Below are 21,283 nucleotides of genomic sequence, written 5' to 3'. Positions count from 1 at the left end.
ATCGACCTTTCGTGACCTCTGTAGTCGGAGTTTCTCAAGAAGGACCACGCATATCATGTTTATGTGTAAAAAACGAATGACAAAATATCGATAATAATAATAATAATAATAATAATAATAATAATAATAATAATAATAATAATAATAATAATATAAATCTAAGGATAAGCGCTTCTACGATTTACAAAATCATATTGCATGAACACACAAAACCAACAATACGTTTAAGGATTGATCCTTATTTCTTGTAACATGTTTATTTCTTGTAACATGTTTATTTCTTGTAATATGTTTAGGTGATTTTGAATGAGTCATAGGTTTTAGATTATTCTCTTTACAAGTACTGATTTCCGGGAAGAAATATTAGTACTTAAATACTTTGTTATGCGTATAAAATAATTTATATCTAATTACAAGCAGCGCGTTTAAAGTCCTAGCATGAATCAAAATAAAATGTTTGGATTATTGACTTGCTTTTATACATGGAATATTCTCTTCAGTGTCGCTGGTAAGTGTATTAAAATGCAATTTAGTAGAATTTGTTTTAAATCATATATGATATTTTTTATAAATTTCAGGTAAACGCACAAGTAAATTATAAACGTCATTTTCGGTATGATATCATTTTGGCCCAGTTTTGAAAACTAATGTCAATTTATTATTTTATTTGATGAATTTAAAGCTGCACTTTCGCAGATTTACCGTCTTGGCAACTTTTTATGTCTTGTCTTAGAATGAGCCAATTTTTTGCAAAAATATCTGAAAATAAGTGTAATAAGACTGCTGACAAAAATCAGGTCGCATTTTTTTACATTTCCGTTCGAAAACTATTGTTTATAACTTAAAGCCTTACTAACGCTTTAAGAAAAAACGCATAAAACATCAGCTTCTTAACATAAATATGAAACCTGCGATATGATATTTTTTGTCACCAGTCTTATATGACTGGTATCCATGCATTTTCGCAAAAATTGGCTCGTTCCAAGACAAAAAATAAAAAAAAGCTGTCAAAACGGTCAATCTGTGAGAGTGCAGCTTTAAAACATGGAAAAAAGATAAGACAAAAAGTTTGTGTCAGTGAAACATTGTCCCGATCATGGGAACGTTCTCTTAGGTTCTTAGGGTCATGATTACGTACAGGCTCAAATTCTAGATTCAGACTCAGAGAAACACTAATATTTTATTTTAATTGTTATATTGAATCATCTTGGTTCCATTCGATTTACTAAAATACACGTGAAAACGTGAAATACATCATCTCATCATCTATACTTGACAAAGATGTTTACTAACAAATAAAGATTTGTAGTTTTGCCACTTGAGTCTGGGGCAGTGGTTACGAACAGTCTCAAGTCTCATTTTTGTAAAAGAAATGGAATAAATATGATTTGTTTGTTTCTTCTTAAAAATGCTTTTCTGAGTCTGAGTCTAGACTTGGGAGTTGAGACTGTTCGTAATCATGGCTCAAGTACCTGTGTCTACCGAGGAAGCGGACCCGAACGTGATTCCATTCAGCTTATAGCTATTTCCATCGCACTAAATTAAATCAGTATAAACTATTATTGTATATGTTAAGTGATTTACATATCAAATGGATAGGTCAGATCTGTCTTAGTGTTTGCGCGAATGTCTCTGCCAATTGCATCGCCATACCATGGGTTCCGATGTAAATTTTTAAAAAGAAATCTAACGAAACACGACCGGTAAAGTTCCAATTAGGCATATTTCGTTTTATTAATGCACCAATCAATTGTTACCACGCCCACCCCCCAGGTCCGGGTGTATACCAGGAATAGCATAGGAAATGGGCCATGTTTATACTTTTCATGTGGCCCCGCAGTGCCGAGTGAATGCGGTGGTTTTGTTTTCGCACCAAATATAGAGGGGAATGGGCCTTACCTAGATGTCCCCGGGGTGTGGGGGCATTTGGCGGGGATTTTACCCGGGATTTGCTGGACCGTAAGTCAAAGTTCCCGTTTTTCCCCGGACCTGGGGCGTGGTTACAATTGAGTGGTGCATAAATATGGTGTTAACTGACTCACGCATGTGTGCTGGCTAGTAAAGAGCCATTGGCGTCAGTACCAAGAAATTAAATATTTATAGTTGCTATATTGAATAATTAAGTGGGCAGCCAGACCGCAGTTTTATCACTTTTGGTTTATTTCTACTCAATGTACCACACAGTAACAACATTCTCATGTCTTCCATAGGCGGTGCAAACGACGATAACGGCTATGACGACTATAACGGCTACATGTATGACGACTATAGCGGCAATGACGACCATAATAAACAGACGGAACCATCAAACGGGATAAAAAACTCAACAATTACACAAATCCAATCAAAGCCTTGTTTGAATTGTTCATCGCACCAAGACTGTGTAGATGGCAAATGTCTGCCCAAGTGTCCAGACGGCTTTACGGGCAACTCCTGTAATGTTAGGTGTTTTGAGCGTTGCCTGTCATGTCGGCGGGACGATCCAGATCTTTGTTTAGCTTGTAAGATAGGATGGTATGGCTATGAAAAAAAAGTCGAAGGGATAATTGAAGTATATAACTGTAATTCACAGTGTCCAAACAACTGTGCTAATAATACTTGTGAACGAAGACTAGGACACTGTGATAGTGACCCTGGTTGTAAATCGTCCTTTCACGGCCTCAAGTGCGAAAAAAAATGTTCTGAACACTGCAATGATGGTGTCTGTGCCAGGATAACTGAGGAGTGCTTGCATGGATGCAACGGTGGCTACAGAGGAAGGAAATGCCAGTGTCCACCCTCACATTTGTGCCAGAGATGCTCCTTAGACTTGAATAAATGCGTGAAATGCATTAATGGACTTTGGGGCGATCGCTGTTTGCAGAGTTGTTCCCCCTTGTGTTTAAACCAGACATGTTCGACTACAGATGGGACGTGTGTTTACGGGTGTAGAAACAAGATGTATGGACCAATGTGTTTGAATGACTGCCCCTCTACTTGTGACGTACAGACTGATAGACCGACTTGCTATACTACAGACGGAAGTTGCATACAGGTCAGTTGTTCATTTGGAGATCAGCAGTAGTTAATTCCTGCTAAACCAAATAAGGTCATTAATATAAATGGGTGGCTTCCAACAAGTTTTTACTTAAATTAGTTTAAAGGTTGGCAAAATTAAACAGAGTTTGTATAACAATTGTATAAAGCCGGTCAATTCGTTGGTTTGGTAAAATTTAGTCGAAATGTTAATTGATTGATCAATATTTATCCAAAAATGGCCGTGTCTTCATTGATGTTCACTCAGATTCAAAATTATTGCCACTGTCCCACATTGCCAATGTCCTATAATGAGTCAATACTGTTGCCAATGTCCTATAATGAGACATTATTATTGCCGATGTCCAATAATGAGTCAAAATAATTGCTAATGTCATATAATGAGTCAATGATATTGCCAAGGTCCCATAAAGAGTCAATATTATTGCTTATGTCCTATAATGGGTAAATAATAGTGCCTATGTCCTATAATGAGTCAATAATGTTGTTAATGTCCTGTAATGAGTCGATATTATTGCTAATACATAAGATATGTCAATTTTACAGCCTATGTCATATAATGCGAAAATATTATTGCAAAATTCCTATAACGAGTCATTAGTATTGCCAATGTCCTAAAACGAGTCAATAGTATTGCCAATGTCCTATAACGAGTCAATAGTATTGCCAATGTCCTATAATGAGTCGATAGTATTTCCCAATGTCGTATAATGAGTCAATAGTATTGTCAATGTACTATAACGAGTCAATAGTATTGTCAATGTACTATAACGAGTCAATAGTATTGCCAATGTCCAATGTACTATAACGAGTAAAAAGTATTGCCAATGTCCTATAACGTGTCAAAAGTATTGCCAATGTCCTATAACGAGTCAATACTATTGCCAATGTCCTATAACGAGTCATTAGAATTGCCAATGTCAAATAACGAGTCAATTGTATTGCTAATGTCCTAAAACGAGTCAATAGAGTTTCCAATGTCCTATAATGCGTCAATAGTATTGCCAATGTCAAATAATGAGTCAGTAGTATTGCCAGTGTCCTATAATGAGTCAATAGTATTGCCAATGTCAAATAATGAGTCAGTAGTATTGCCAGTGTCCTATAATGAGTCAATAGTATTGCCAATGTTATATACTGTAGGTAACAGAGCTTGTTCATGTGTATTGAATTGTTTTAAAACAGGGTTGCCTTGATGGGTATTATGGCAGACTATGTGAACATAAATGTGTCGGTTGTGTCAACAACACGTGTGCACAGGAAACCGGCGCATGCGTAGAAGGCTGTATTTTTGGGTTCCTGTTGGAAAACAAAACATGCAAAGGTACGTTGAAAGAAGTTTCACCATTATAATTATCAGCTATACTGAATAAAAATTATGTGGCAAGTTCTTTTTAAGCATGCATCAGTTTTTATAAATACCTATATTGTTTTGTAATGTCAATGCATGTGTATGTAAATAACGAAAAACGCCTTTTTTCAAAGTTAATTAAATACCAACAATTATCAGCTTTTACCGCATCGGCACAAAATTTACATCACAATTTTTCATTTGTTTCAAAAAAGTTTTCACCAAAATGCTTCATTTGGTATGTATGAACTATTTAAGCCCCACCACCATCTTCCGTCAAGACTCAACCCAGTCCAATAGAAGAGAAGATAGAGATCCATGTCGGTGCCGGCACAGGGGGAGCCGCTCTTCTGATCATCGTCGTCGTCGTGGTTGTGCTGAAACGCAAAAGGTGAAACCATATTTTCACTATTTTGACATTATACATCTATCAATGTGTTGGACCACCGGGGGTGGGGGGGATCACAACCAGGGGATATAGAAAAAACTGCTAAGAATGTTGTCTATATCTTAACATTGGAGCAGGGAAATTTGTAAAAACCTGTGTTCGGTCCAGGCACCATATGCTCATGAAAATCTAGATCATTAAGTCTTTTTCCCATTTGGCCTTCTCGCCGAGCTTTTCAAAATCCCGTCTCTCGAGAATTGGCAGTTGTATAAAATCCCCTATACATTCCTCCATTGGAGAAACACTTTGATGGTTGCATTAGGATGTCACATCTTTCCTCGATAATGTCTCCTTGATAATGACATGCTTGCGATGAGGCGTGGCAAGTTTTTTTTATCATTTGCACTAAGATAAGACTAATTTCAGAATTATGGCGGGTTGCTTTACTTTTCTCAACCGAGATTAAAACAGAGTATTTCCATTATAAGTTTACAGTTAGCTTCTATAGTATATAGTCATTACCGATGGATTTTCAAACTCAATCATTTTTTTTTTAAATCGAAAAAATATATAATAATTCCAAACTAAAAATTATTACACCAAAAATGTGAATTCTTAATGATTAAGAATGGGTGGAGTTAGCGTAGCTGACTTAACTGACTAATCTAACTGACTTAGAATACCACCTCATTGGTTGATACATTGACAACGCAAAATCTGACACAGGGATTGTGTATCGGATGAGTGGCAGTGGACGAAACTTTTAAACACCCGCGAAAGATGAAATTTTTAGTGATTTTACGTATAACTTAATGATTGTCTATCTTTTTTTTCTTTTTTTTTTCTTTTTTTTTCATATGATTTATTTCATATGTTTTGCATTTTGGCTATAGATGATATGTCATTTAATGCTGAATAAATATTATGTTATGTTATGTTATGATTGTCTATCTGCAATTTCATTGGCTGAAAATGTAGGTTGTATTCTAATTAATGTTTACGTTTTTTTCTTCATGTTATCACTTAATGGAATTGTTGTTTGTTAATTACTTCGTCCGGGTTAGTCATATAGGTTGTATTCTAATTATTGTTTACGTTTTATTTCTCAGTTGATCACTTAATTAATAGAATTGTTGTTTGTTAATTACTTCGTCCGGATTAGTCATCGCCTCCGGAAATGCATCAATTAATAACATATCGTCAGCAATAATAGTTGTAAAATTAAAGTTCATACATTCGTTATCGAACGTATGTTTACTAACACTTTTTTTTTAGAATTTTCAGACGGAGGAGAACGCCCAAAGACAAAAACGAAACTGCTGTCACCAATGTGACGTATACCGACCATGCTGATGATGAAAGTATTTCATTTTTAATTCCAACTATCCCATACATAAAGACAACAGTTTTCAACAGATACATATTTATAAAATGCTATACGGAACTCTTTATGACATTTGATCAAATTTGCTTTCCTTTAATTCATAGAAATTCTTGCTTGTGAAACATTTCACTTGACTTTAACATAATGTTGAATCTCGTTATGTCGAACTCTGTTATCTCGCTGCTCTGGTTACGTCGAACTTCCCCAAATATGTTGGGTTAATTTATACATTTTTTTGTTTTCGGTTATATCGAAATTCCGTTATCTCGAACTGTTTCCCGCGGTCAAAGCGACTTCGACATAGCAAGTTTTTGACTATATATATCTGATACCGAGTTGTGGTACCTACTGTCGTCGTCAAATAGTTTTTGTGACGTCTCCTCGTGATTTTTTTTATGAAATATGTACTCAAATTGCAGATTATATACTGATAACATTACAAACCAGTTTGAAGGGGGGGGGGGGCGGCGGGGGTATATTTGAATCCCCACAGAGTTGCTCGGGGGGAGGGTTATAAACACAAGTTTGTGCAGCGAACTTCTCCTATACTTTAAAGTTATCATTCTGATACTTGGTACACATAACCAACTGCCGGACATTTATTTATTTTATTATTATTTGCGTAAATTAGTGATTTAAAATTGCTGTCAAAAGATCTGATCGCTGTTCTTCATATTTACGTTCAAAATTTGAAGTTAAGCCAAACTACACATGTTTCTTAAAGCGTATGTCATAGTGCATTATATGATAATAATAATAATAATAATAATAATAATAATAATAATAATAATAATAATAATAATAATAATAATAACAATAATAATAATAATAATAATAATAATAATAATAATAAGTATTATTATTAGGGATGGCAACGAGTAGTAAAATTGGTACTCGAGTACTCGGACAATCTTTCGATCGAGTACTCGGGTACTCGATTACTCGGAAAAAATGATTTTGTTTTTTTGGAAAGACAAGATCGTGTATATATGTACCGTTCATGGCGTGTATTGCCATTGGCCTACAAAACAAAATTCACCACTTTTATGTCATCAGATTCAAGAAAAACATTACGAAATATTAGTAAATTTTTGTACTTTGCATTTATATAAAGATCACGAAATTAACATGATGTGATAACTAAAACCATTGTAATCAATTATACAACATCTCTTTATTGACCATGTCTTTGCTTTTTACGACAAAGTGATATAATTTATGTTGGCTATGAATGTGTAAACGTTTAATGCTGAATAAATATAATGCAATGTTATGTTATGTTATGTACCGTTCATGGCTTAAAGTTTAACCCGGATTTTATTCGAGCGTCTAGATAGTAGAGATTTATAATGAACATCAATCAGAATTACAATGAACGAAAATTAATAGCATACATAAGAATAAAGAACGAAATACTTCGTACTGTATTATTGTTGTTTACCTCATTAATATTCATAATTCTTCATTTAAGATATCAACCCATCAATTGTAATAATCATTGCCCATTAAGAAATCAATGCTCGTAACTGTCGTTACTTGTTCGCTAGTCAGCGTCCATTGTTTGGTGAAAGGACTCTAATCGGTAAACAATAGAATTGTAAAGTTGAAAGTTCCGCTATCAAAACTTCGCTAATTGACATTAGTGCTAATTAAAAATAGGGGCCCTTTGTTGACAGTTTGCAACTCAACTAATTTATTAGGGTGAATTGTGTACACAGCGGGGATTAGAGGGACCGTAAATTGTCCTCTTGGCAACTAACCAGATCTGTTACTTCGTCTGTAAATTTTGTCTGTGTATTTTGTGATTTTTATAGATTTTTTTTCCGAGTACTCGAGTAGTGATTTGGTACTCGAGTACTCGGACGTTCGATCGAGTACTCGGGTAGTCGTTTCCATCCCTAATAATTATAAATAATAATAATAATAATAACTTTATTTCATGCAGATAACACATTAAGTTCCATAAGTATCTTGTTTACAATGTGGTCTTCAATAGATTCTACAAACATATAAGTATTCATTTCTCATTCAAACAATAACAAATAAGACGACATTCAAACACAACATATACATCTAACAGTACATTTCGAGCGTAAATACGAAAACTGCGATCTGCTCTTTCGTAAGCATCTTATATCACTGTTTTCCAAATATTAATTATTATTATTAATTTTCCAAAATAAATAAATAATAACGGCCAATCTCTGTGAGTGCAGCTTTAGGGGCCATTTGGTCTTGAAACAAACAAACAGTGTTTAAATGGTCAATCTCTGAGAGTGCAGCTTTAGGGGCCATTTGGTCTTGAAACAAACAAACAGTGTTTAAACGGTCAATCTATGAAAGTACAGCTTTAGGGCCCATTTGGTCTTGAAACAAACAGTGTTTAAACGGTCAATCTATGAAAGTACAGCTTTAGGGGCCATTTGGTCTTGAAACAAACAGTGTTTAAACGGTCAATCTATGAAAGTACAGCTTTAGGGGCCATTTGGCCTTGAAACAAACAGTGTTTAAACGGTCAATCTATGAAAGTACAGCTTTAGGGGCCATTTGGTCTTGAAACAAACAGTGTTTAAACGGTCAATCTATGAAAGTACAGCTTTAGGGGCCATTTGGTCTTGAAACAAACAAACAGTGTTTAAACGGTCAATCTATGAATGTGCAGCTTTAGGGGCCATTTGGTCTTGAAACAAACAGTGTTTAAACGGTCAATCTATGAAAGTACAGCTTTAGGGGCCATTTGGTCTTGAAACAAACAAACAGTGTTTAAACGGTCAATCTATGAAAGTACAGCTTTAGGGGCCATTTGGTCTTGAAACAAACAGTGTTTAAACGGTCAATCTATGAAAGTACAGCTTTAGGGGCCATTTAGTCTTGAAACAAACAGTGTTTAACGGTCAATCTATGAAAGTACAGCTTTAGAGGCCATTTGGTCTTGAAACAAACAGTGTTTAAACGGTCAATCTATGAAAGTACAGCTTTAGGGGCCATTTGGTCTTGAAACAAACAGTGTTTAAACGGTCAATCTATGAAAGTGCAGCTTTAGGGGTCATTTGGTCTTGAAACAAACAAACAGTGTTTAAACGGTCAATCTATTAGAGTGCAGCTTTAGGGGCCATTTGGTCTTGAAACAAACAGTAAGTACAGCTTTAGGGGCCATTTGGTCTTGAAACAAACAGTGTTTAAACGGTCAATCTATGAAAGTACAGCTTTAGGGGCCATTTGGTCTTGAAACAAACAGTGTTTAAACGGTCAATCTATGAAAGTGCAGCTTTAGGGGCCATTTGGTCTTGAAACAAACAGTGTTTAAACGGTCAATCTATGAAAGTACAGCTTTAGGGGCCATTTGGTCTTGAAACAAACAGTGTTTAAACGGTCAATCTATGAAAGTACAGCTTTAGGGGCCATTTGGTCTTGAAACAAACAAACAGTGTTTAAACGGTCAATCTATGAGAGTGCAGCTTTAGGGGCCATTTTGTCTTGAAACAAACAAACAGTGTTTAAACGGTCAATCTATGAAAGTGCAGCTTTAGGGGCCATTTGGTCTTGAAACAAACAGTGTTTAAACGGTCAATCTATGAAAGTACAGCTTTAGGGGCCATTTGGTCTTGAAACAAACAAACAGTGTTTAAACGGTCAATCTATGAAAGTACAGCTTTAGGGGCCATTTGGTCTTGAAACAAACAGTGTTTAAACGGTCAATCTATGAAAGTACAGCTTTAGGGGCCATTTGGTCTTGAAACAAACAAACAGTGTTTAAACGGTCAATCTATGAGAGTGCAGCTTTAGGGGCCATTTGGTCTTGAAACAAACAGTGTTTAAACGGTCAATCTATGAAAGTACAGCTTTAGGGGCCATTTTGTCTTGAAACAAACAAACAGTGTTTAAACGGTCAATCTCTGAGAGTGCAGCTTTAGGGGCCATTTTGTCTTGAAACAAACAAACAGTGTTTAAACGGTCAATCTATGAAAGTGCAGCTTTAGGGGCCATTTGGTCTTGATACAAACAGTGTTTAAACGGTCAATCTATGAAAGTACAGCTTTAGGGGCCATTTGGTCTTGAAACAAACAAACAGTGTTTAAACGGTCAATCTATGAAAGTACAGCTTTAGGGGCCATTTGGTCTTGAAACAAACAAACAGTGTTTAAATGGTCAATCTATGAAAGTGCAGCTTTAGGGGCCATTTGGTCTTGAAACAAACAAACAGTGTTTAAACGGTCAATCTATGAAAGTGCAGCTTTAGGGGCCATTTGGTCTTGAAACAAACAGTGTTTAAACGGTCAATCTATGAAAGTACAGCTTTAGGGGCCATTTGGTCTTGAAACAAACAAACAGTGTTTAAACGGTCAATCTATGAGAGTGCAGCTTTAGGGGCCATTTGGTCTTGAAACAAACAAACAGTGTTTAAACGGTCAATCTCTGAGAGTGCAGCTTTAGGGGCCATTTTGTCTTGAAACAAACAAACAGTGTTTAAACGGTCAATCTATGAAAGTGCAGCTTTAGGGGCCATTTGGTCTTGAAACAAACAGTGTTTAAACGGTCAATCTATGAAAGTACAGCTTTAGGGGCCATTTGGTCTTGAAACAAACAAACAGTGTTTAAACGGTCAATCTATGAAAGTACAGCTTTAGGGGCCATTTGGTCTTGAAACAAACAAACAGTGTTTAAACGGTCAATCTATGAGAGTGCAGCTTTAGGGGCCATTTGGTCTTGAAACAAACAAACAGTGTTTAAACGGTCAATCTATGAAAGTGCAGCTTTAGGGGCCATTTTGGTCTTGAAACAAACAGTGTTTAAACGGTCAATCTATGAAAGTACAGCTTTAGGGGCCATTTGGTCTTGAAACAAACAGTGTTTAAACGGTCAATCTATGAAAGTACAGCTTTAGGGGCCATTTGGTCTTGAAACAAACAAACAGTGTTTAAACGGTCAATCTATGAAAGTACAGCTTTAGGGGCCATTTGGTCTTGAAACAAACAAACAGTGTTTAAACGGTCAATCTATGAAAGTGCAGCTTTAGGGGCCATTTGGTCTTGAAACAAACAAACAGTGTTTAAACGGTCAATCTATGAAAGTGCAGCTTTAGGGGCCATTTGGTCTTGATTTTTTACACTTATGGGTATAGCGATGTTAGCAAGTATTACTCGGATACCCGGTACACATTACCAACTGCCGAACGTATATTGCGTTACCTATGATAGGCCATTTTGTCTTAAAACTTTGGGCTATAGTGAACTTCTCTGTTAAGATCACCATGATTCTATTCTGTTATACCTTGTCTCATTCATGATAACAGAAAATACTTATCAATGTGAATATCGAGCCAAGCGATATCGAGCCAACGAGTTTTGACTGTAATTGAAAAGAATTATAAAAAGTTTCTGTCTTATTCTTTAGTTCTACTTCTGTTATTTTGAGCCAACGAGAATATCGAGCCAAGCGATATCGAGCCAACGAGTTTTGACTGTAATTGAAAAGAATTATTAAAGTTCCTGTCCAATTCTTCATCATTATTATTTTGACAGTAGTAGGATGCTCCCGACTTAGCTGTGTATCAAAGACGTTATAAATCGCCATTGAAACGGCTGCTTGGCGTCACTTGACCGGGAGCGTGCTGTAAAACAGAAATTTTAATCAACAAGATAATAATATATTTGAAACGTTTTACAGAAAATGTATGACCTTGTTTAGACTGCACATATTAAATGTCTGGTTTCATTCATAACTCTTCAACTCAACAATATTATTTTGACAGTAGAACGATGCGCTCCCGGCTGAGCTGTTTAAAAAAGCTATATTACGTTATTGAAAAGGTTTCTTGGCGTCATTTTACCCGGAGCGTAATGAAACACAGAAATTATAATAAACATGATAAAATATATTTTAAACGCCTACAGAATATTGAGGGGGCTGTTCACACTGCACCCACACTCCGGGTCTTCTCTTTTCTGTAGAGCATAAAAAATAAACACTTATTTATACTCAGCGGTAAGATGACATTAGAGTCCTCTCAACAACTCCGCTACTGATGGAAGAATTGCAAACAAAACTTTGTATAAATGTCGACTATAAAACTCTCCCCCCACACACGCATGCACGAACGCACACACGCACAGACACACACACACACACACACGCACGCACGCACGCATGCACACACTCACTTAGGCTAGCACGAGCGCGCACACACGCACGCACTCACGCACACACGCACGCACACACACACACACATCACCACCACCACCACCACCACCACCAGCACATAAAAAATGCCTTCCGTTTACATTTTAACAACTGTTCGCAATTTACTCGCTAATTTTCTGCATGTCGTGAAAATAATAGTTTTCTGTTTGCGCCTCTCTTTAAACTTTATGATACGTCGGAGATAGCGCGTCTCTTCCAATTAATCCATTTTGTTCTGATAGCCGACCAAAGTACCAGACAAAACTGCCATAAGTTACTGTAAGAAGGATACCGCCAGATTTAAACAGCAATAAACATGTCGCTGTTTTCATATCAATGTGCTTTATAACTGGGAGTAGGATTAAATTTGTTATTGGTCCCAGTTTATACTGAGAAGGATCGCGTGTAGACCGATATATTATACTTTTAAGATCTCGTAATAGTCCACTATATGTGTAACATTCGAAACAAGCAACGTTAGAGTATAGATGTAGGATCTTATAATACAATAGAGTTATTAGTACTGCGTTTTGATCCGGGAGGTTGTATTCGACTCGAGTGGATTTTTGCGGATTCAGAAATCACGAGGCGGAAGCCGAGTGAAATAAAAATCTGCAAAAATCCACGAGAGTCGAATACGACATTCCGAATCAAAACGCAGTACTAATATCCCTTTCATTATAGACATGACTGGTTAGATAACTTAAAAGTCTCATTTTTTCATAATAAATTATTATGTCATTTTAACGACGCACTATTTGTTCTATGACGTCATTTTAACATCGCGCAACGATACTTGTTATGATGTGACGTCACAAAAGTGGAATACGGCCGTATCGCACTAGAGAGTAGAGTGGAATACGGACTACCGTTTTTTGCGATATGTATTGCGAGTGAATTTATGATGGGTATATAATAAAACGTTTTATAAAACTCGATACGTAAACGTCATAGAACTTGCTAAAGGCCATCGTCGGCATCCACGGTATTTTATTGCGCTACATTTTATAAATAAATTTCGGCATTGGTACTTTGTTATTTATGGTTACAAGCTTTTCCTAGCCAAAATCGCCCATGGAACACAACGAAGCATAGCGTTGTAGTGAATCGGGGGTTTCCGATGATGGCCAAAGACTCGCTTTTTAACTTTCCGTTCCATATCTTACGTATTAAACTATTAAATGACAATTACTGTTCGATCCTAATTATCTGGTATTGCAAGTCCAATATTGGGCAGATTATTCGGAACGTAAGAGAGTCAACATTACGTTCAACGAGATCCTTGTTAACTTTCCAACGTTAAATGTTAGATGGTGCGCTTATGTATCTAAAAAATAAACAAGAGCAGCTGAAAAGTTGTCTCCAAATCTTGTGAGAAATAATGCAGATCACAAGGGTATCTATGGAGATATTTGTAAAGATTGTAAAGACGTGACGCTTTCAAAGTTGTGAACTGGAACAAGGGTTTGGACAATCAGTCCATTATACACTAAATATCCGTATGCGTGTCATATACTTCAGGGACGGGCCCAGGATTTTACGTTAAGCTTATGGACCCCCCCTCCTCAGAATCGAAATTTATTTTGTTTAACCTTAAAGTGTTGGCATGGGGTAACAATGTCTAGTCCGAACTGGTGAAAAAGTTCACTTGGGCGATTAAGTGGGGGGGGGGGGGGCGGAATGTCGTACATGTATCTTTCTTCAAGTAAAGTGAAACAATCCCACTGATCAACCGACTAAAATAGTATTTGTTTTCTTTTATGTTTTTTTTTTAAATAAACAAAAACAATAGTTATCTTTTCAAAAGCATTTCAATCCGACGCAAAACGTCCTATTTCGTGCGCGTAGGAAAGCGGAAATACTTACGCGCATCCGTACAAGGCTACTCTGTGTTATGGAATCAGAAAAGACTTAGTGTAATACGGTAATTCTGTTGTTTTTATGTTTAAATCATTCAATATTATACACGGAATTTGAACAGTTATGAAAAAAAATATCTTTCATTTTCAGATCTCTATGATCAAATACCAGAAAATCCTGAAATCAACGAATACAGTTATATTGCGAGTAACCAGCTTGGAGACAGGTGTTCAACGAAGTATTCGTTCAGCTCACCAATTTATAACCACGATGGCACAAACACGGAACGTGAGGCAACATCTGCTACTGGGTCTTCGGCTGATTATTTAACTCCACTGTCCAGAGGGGCAACGTGTACAACTGGGTCTTCGGTTGATTATTTAACTCCGCTTTCTAAAGGCGTGGCGGGGAACCAGCGAAATACATCAAATGTAAGTTATCCTGAAAGCGGGGTTGTCCGGGAAGGGAAGTGGTTAGCGCACTCGCTTCCGACCTTGGCGAATCGGGTTCGATCTTCGGCCTGTGTGCATGCGAGTTTGGTTAGTGGTCACCAAGCCGGACAAGTTGGTTTTCTCTGGGCTTGGTTTCTTTCTTGGTTTTCCCCCCACGAGACAAGACCACACTCTCGCGTAACATCATGCCAACTATCCTCGGCACCCTAGCGTATCATAACCTATATGTTACCCTGGGCAAATTGGCTAGGAAACTTCGAAAATCTTGAATATTTATAAGCATTTTCTGAGCAATGAAATAGCCGATAACAAAAAGGAAAGAATCTCCTTTGTGAAGAGCTATCGGCATCCTGCCTAAAACGATTTGTAAGCCGTGAATTCATTGGATTATTTAGAATCGAGTTTACATCACGGCCATTTCTTCACCACATGAGGTGTGTCTCATGCGACCAATCAAGCAACTGGATTTCACCTTATTAATTATTCATAAGTACGAAATTATAACAGCTGATTTGCCCAGGGTATCATATAGGTTATGATACGCCGGGGTGCCGAGGATGCATACCAATGAGACTTATTAATGTAATGTTGTAATCATCGTTGTAAAAACTTAAAATAAAAAAGTGAGTCGAGTAAAATTGATGAAACAAATAATCATTAAAACGATGCATGTCTATATATCTTACATTCTTGTAAATTTGATAAAACAAAATGCCAATCTAGTGAATACTCTAATTAAACTTTATGATTCTAAAATTTATCTCGACATACTATGAATAGTTGAAATGAATGCGCCCCTAGACCCCCCCCCCCGCACCGTTTGTCGCTGTTAGAAAAAGTGAGCAAAAATATATTTAATTCATCGTGTTTGGAATTCTATTTTTTTCTGTTCCAGGTACAGTCGGGAATGGACGATGAAGTTCAATCATACTGCTGATTTAACATACGGATGCTGCTTTTTATATGTGAAATTCTATATTTCGGCCGCTCGAACACACGGATGAGCCATTTATATGGACATTGAAGTTCAATATTTCGGCTGCTGTAACACATTGATGAGACATTGAAGTTTGATAGTTTATGGGCGCTGAAGTTCAATCAATCGACCGCTGGAATATACGGATGTGCCATTTATAAAACGTTGGGCTAGTTTAACAAATACATGAGCAATTTTTAAAATATTTCGTCTGGTCTAACATACAGATGAGCTTTTTAAATGTAAAATGTCTAATAGTTCGGTTGGTTTAATATACGAATGGGTCACTTAAACAATGCCACAGAAAATATATTTCTGTGTTGGTTTTTGCCATATACACAAAGTAACAGTGGTCTAGTGGTTTAAGTTTCCGTCATAACCCATGTGATGTGGACTAAGTGTCCAAATTCGAGCTAAAAACTAGTATGAACAAGAAAGTAAAGTATACTTGTAGTAAAGATCTGTCTAGTAAGACGACCGACCCGGAGAAGCAAGTGTTGATAAAAATCTGATAGAGGTCTTCAAAAATTAAAGCATTGTTTTTGACTCATTTTAAACTTGTAATGTATCCTTTTTTGTCTCAATTTTCTCCAAAGATGTGTTACATTTATTCCGCATTAACGTCATATCTCGTCTATTCGCATTCAATCTGTATACAAAAAACACATGTTATTTCTAGTTAACTGACATCATGATCATTGGAGCACAACTGCAATTTTGGAAGAAAAATGCATCATTAAATTTAACAATTCCAACTCATAAGAATGTCCCATGATTATAACGAATTATAATGAAGTTAAAAATGATTTGTTTTCAGAGTGTAGTATTTTGTTTATGGGATTGCTACTTGAAAAGTTCATGTTTACAGGAAATAAAAATATATAAATCTTTGAGAGTATTAAGGTAGTATCAATTACTGTGCAGATTGCAATTAATGATAATATTCATACACATTTTTATCGATTTCAATGATATCGATTTAGTTCAGTCTTTGTATATGTTCTTTCCCACGTTTGAATATATGTAATGAATAAAGTGGGAAATAATTGAATTGGTCCTTACAAACATGTTATGATAGTGAACATGTTAAAATTGACCATTTTTATGTTTGCTTTTTTACAATAATGATACAGTCGAAAGGGGGTTCGACCGTATGCCCTGATATAGGTCCTTGGGTTTGATAAATAATCCCGGGCCCAAATTTCTCAAAATTTCTTAAGCGTAACCCACTTAAGTATCTTATCCAATGTAGAAAATACTTACTTAAATATAAGTTTATTCAACAAAACATTTTTTATCTTATTTATCTCAAATTTTATTTCCATTAAAAGTTTCAACACTCTTTAAAATGAGATTGTTACACAACTTATATAAAATCAAAAATAGTGTGCTAAGCTTGATCCCGTTATAAGGGGCTTAAGACGTTTAAGAAATTGGGCCCTGGTCTTAAAAACGCCTACCTACCCTATTTGTGGAGATGTAAGTGTGCAAAATGAATCATTTTTCTGGCCTAAAGGGACCCTCTCACGTATAAAAGGTTCTGATATTGTACATTTTAAGTGTACGTGTTGCATTTTTTATCTCGTTTCAACGACTAAGTATCTCGTTTTAACGACTTCCGTATCTCGTGAACTCGTGTTAACGACTTACGTATCTCATGAAATAGACTTAGTTTTAACGTCCAACGTATCTCGTGAAAAAGACTTAGTATCTCGTTTTAACGACTTACGTATCTCATGAGAAAAACTTAGTATCTCGTTTTAAACGACTTACGTATCTCGTGAAAAAGACTTAATATCTCGTTTTAACGACTTACGTTTCTCGTGAAAAAGACTTAGTGTCTTGTTTTAACGACTTACGTATCTCGTGAAAAAGACTTATTACCTCGTTTTAACGACTTACGTTTCTCGTGAAAAAAAACTTAGTATCTCGTTTTAACGATTCACGTATATTTCTCGTCAATATGGAAAATGTATGATATTCTTTTTAACTTCTAGTGTATTTTTATGAAAAGTACTTCTTTTCTGGAATGTTTTAATTTAAATACAAATTGTCCTTTTTATAACGTTTTATTCTTTATTTTGCATGAAAAAACAACAGATATGAAACATCTTGATAAATAACAAAACATTGTACAATATTAAAGCAATTTTAACAGAAAACACAATAGCTTATTATAAATAATAAAATATCTGCACCAATAATTATAGAGATCCGGGGAACACATCAAGGCAAATGTCATTGTCTCACTTTTTTTTTCTTTCGAAGCGAATCATTTTAAGCTCTGCTTTCCTTTTAATCCGTTTCAATATATCATGTATATAATTGTATATTTATAATAATGAAATCTGATGAAGTTTTTTTCTTTGTGTTGTTGTTGTTGAAGTTTTTTTTCTTTGTGTTATTGTTGTTGTTGTTGTTGATGTTGTTGTTGCGTTTTGTACTATATTCAATAGTATTATTGTTAGAAATGTATATTTCATATAAACAACCACTTTCAGAACATTACATGTGAATCTTGAACGTTCTTAATGCATTCTTTTCAGGTAAAATGTTTGAATCCAGTTCCAAAACATTTTTAGTATTTTGCAATGTCAATGACGTTTCTTCAATTTTTACTTTTAACTTCGGGAATAAACTTTTAATCGTAACCTTTTCTTGCTTTACGTGACAAAAATGTTCCAAATTATCCTCAGTTCGTGTTAACCCACAATGCACGGGTCTTCTATGAAGCACTAGACTGGTGTACGAATATTTCATGTCATCATCCACAATATTCCTAAACCCGACCACTGACGTATGACACGGAAGCGTAACATCTTTCAAAGGGTGAACTTTGTCCATAAGTTTAACAGAATTGTCTTTAGTTGTATATATCTGTAATTTATTCTGTAAAAACTCGTTTAATAAAACAGCTTCACTTGTAGCATACGTGTAACGCTTTTCTATCGGATTGAATTGGACAGCCTTTTCTTCCACTTCTATGACAAATTCATTCATGACATTGACATTATCATAAATGCCCTGTCCAAGTCCACGGCCATCGTCCCGGAAGGTATGTCTGTCCAACATGGTATCCAGCTGACCGGAAGCTAGACTGGCTACTCCGTGCGGCTGTCGGAAGTGGAGGGTCATGCGCAGCCTGCCGTCCTCTAAAAGCGCCATCGTGGTTGCAGGGTAGTAGTTACTAGCTATGGGCTTGGTAGGCATGGTCTCCCTACCGATTAGCTGAAATCCGTTTTGATCGGCATAGAAATTATGTCCATTATTGATGCTGGACTTGATTCGATAAATAACCTCCATTTCACTCATGCCGACGGACGCCATAACGGTTGACGTTGAAACGTGCAGGCCGCGCCCCTGTATTTAATGCTAGGGCTACCCTACCTCCCCTCCCGCCCCCCCCCCCCTGAAACGGTCAGCGAAACAGGAGACCAATGGTTGTTTTAAGTTGAAATTAGTGTGTATGTATGTTTGTTATAATAGAATTTAACGCCCAATGGCTACATTATGGCTTGACCCTACTGTATCACCCGTGCAGAAGAATTTAGATGTTACAATTATGCTGTTGTCTTAATTTTTCACATGCATATATTTGGCTTAATATATCACATTCATTGTCACTCAATAAGGGTTTTTAGGCATTCAATTCGGCCACTTAAAGGGACTAGACACTAGATGATACCAATGCAACAAAAAAAAAGAAAATAGTCAAAATTGATATCGTTTTGTACAGAGCATTGGATCTTGTATAATAACGTTTCACATCGCTGACGACTCATGCATCTTTCGCCGTTTTTGCCCATTTCTTCCAATTCGATACTTAATGGGTTTACAGTCTACCACGTAAATTCCAGTAGGTTTAAAAATAGCGTCGGTATATATAGCTGTACTCATAAACCGATATGATTTAAACTGGAAACCCAGTATGCACTATTTTAAACGGGAAACACAGATGAGACAGCAACATGATTTTCGGTTTATTATTTTAACCATGTTAAGCGATATATTATCGGCCTTCTACTATCTTGCATTGACAATTCTGATAATATATTGTATTTGCAGATTTTGAGACCATCTGGTGTCTAGTCCCTTTGATTAAAGATAATAAATCTTGAAATTTCCGAGTTTTTATATAATGCTTACAACAGTACATGACCTTTCAACCTGTCAATCTGCCTTGATCCGGCTTCGTTGAAAAGACAATTGCCATTTACAAAACTACTACAGTCCAACCTCGTTGGAAATCGGACCTTTACATCCAGTTCGAGCCAACGAGTAATACGAGCCAAGCGAGTTCGAGCCAACGGGGTTCGACTGTACTTAACTTTCACTATATTAGGTTGGCATTTATTTGCTTATATTGTATTTTTTCATGTATTCTGTGCAAAAAGGTCACTTTTTTATCTCAAGAAAATCTTATTATCTTCCTAGCAATTACTCTAGGTTTTAAAAAAAGTCGGAAGATAGATTTGTTTAACTCTGCATCCTATGGTAAGCCTATCTTGACTTCCTTGTTGTTTGCACTTAAATACTTAAAAAGAGAAAAATCTAAAATGCATATACGCTGAGTATTCGTATTATGGGACAACAGGGGTTCTAAATGCAAATAGTAGAAAAAAATCGTAGGAATTTTTTTAACGTAGTTGAAAAATCAACTTAGTAGAAAAAATCACCTTAGTGGAAGAAAGAACATTTTTACTATGTACAGTCGTGCCTCGTTGGCTCGAACTCCCAGGGACCGGCCAAAATATCTCGAGCCAAGCGGAAATTCTTACATTTAGGTTAAAGAAATCGGACCTTTACATCAAGTTTGAACCAACGAGGAATTGGAACCAAGCGAGTATTATATACGCTGCTTAAAGCTGCACTCTCACAGATCGAACGTTTGAGCACTTTTTTATTTTTTGTCTTGGAACGAGCCATTTTTTTGCAAAACTCTATGCAAACCAGTTATCTAAGACTGCTGACAAACAAAAAATCGCAGACTTTTATATTTAAGTTTAAAAAATGATGTTTTATGCATGTTTCTTAAACCGTTAGTCATAAAACATTTGTTTTCGAACGGAAATATGAAAATATGCGATCTGATCTTTTGTCAGCAATCTTTTTTCATTGGATTGCAGATATTTACGCAAAAATGAGTGCTTTCCAAGACAAAAAAATAAAAAAAAGTTATAAAAATGGTATATCTGTGAGAGTGCAGCTTTAAGAGTGCTTGGGTTCAACGGTGGTTACGAGCAGAATCTATGCGATTAAATGTCCTTGCGAAATATTTTTTTATTGAAACGCAGCTTTCGCCAATAAACGAGTTATGTCTAGAAAGTTACGATCTTAACCCTTGCGATCTCTTTTGAAACGGGACCCTGAGTCGTGCGTATATCACACTTAAGAACAACGTATTTGGGGTACGTTCAATGTCTACACGGCTACGTTCGCACTCGATAAAACTTGCGATTATTTTGCATGAACCGATCGACCTTTCGTGACCTCTGTAGTCGGAGTTTCTCAAGAAGGACCACGCATATCATGTTTATGTGTAAAAAACGAATGACAAAATATCGATAATAATAATAATAATAATAATAATAATAATAATAATAATAAAAATAATAATAATAATAATAATAATAATAATAATAATAATAATAATAAT

At 35.9% G+C, this 21,283-nt stretch overlaps 1 protein-coding gene across 2 annotated transcripts; it reads left to right on the top strand.

The window, feature by feature from the left end:
* Positions 1 to 383: 383 nt before the first annotated feature.
* Positions 384 to 18,452, top strand: LOC128218953 (platelet endothelial aggregation receptor 1-like). Of its 2 annotated transcripts, none has more exons than XM_052926732.1 (7): positions 384 to 508; positions 2,211 to 3,034; positions 4,222 to 4,360; positions 4,646 to 4,778; positions 6,060 to 6,136; positions 14,350 to 14,630; positions 15,547 to 18,452. In XM_052926732.1, the coding sequence occupies exons 1-7, from the start codon at positions 439 to 441 to the stop codon at positions 15,586 to 15,588; spliced, it is 1,566 nt and encodes a 521-aa protein (XP_052782692.1). In that variant the 5' UTR covers positions 384 to 438; the 3' UTR covers positions 15,589 to 18,452. The 2 variants fall into 2 exon arrangements, with proteins under 2 accessions (XP_052782692.1, XP_052782691.1); XM_052926731.1 differs by having other exon boundaries at positions 6,051 to 6,136; positions 15,547 to 18,451.
* Positions 18,453 to 21,283: the final 2,831 nt, after the last annotated feature.

The sequence above is a fragment of the Mya arenaria genome, chromosome 15 (assembly GCF_026914265.1).
Source record: "Mya arenaria isolate MELC-2E11 chromosome 15, ASM2691426v1".
Classification (NCBI taxonomy): domain Eukaryota; kingdom Metazoa; phylum Mollusca; class Bivalvia; order Myida; family Myidae; genus Mya; species Mya arenaria.
Note: the sequence above shows the minus strand (reverse complement) of the source record. Positions and strands in the feature narration are given on the sequence as shown.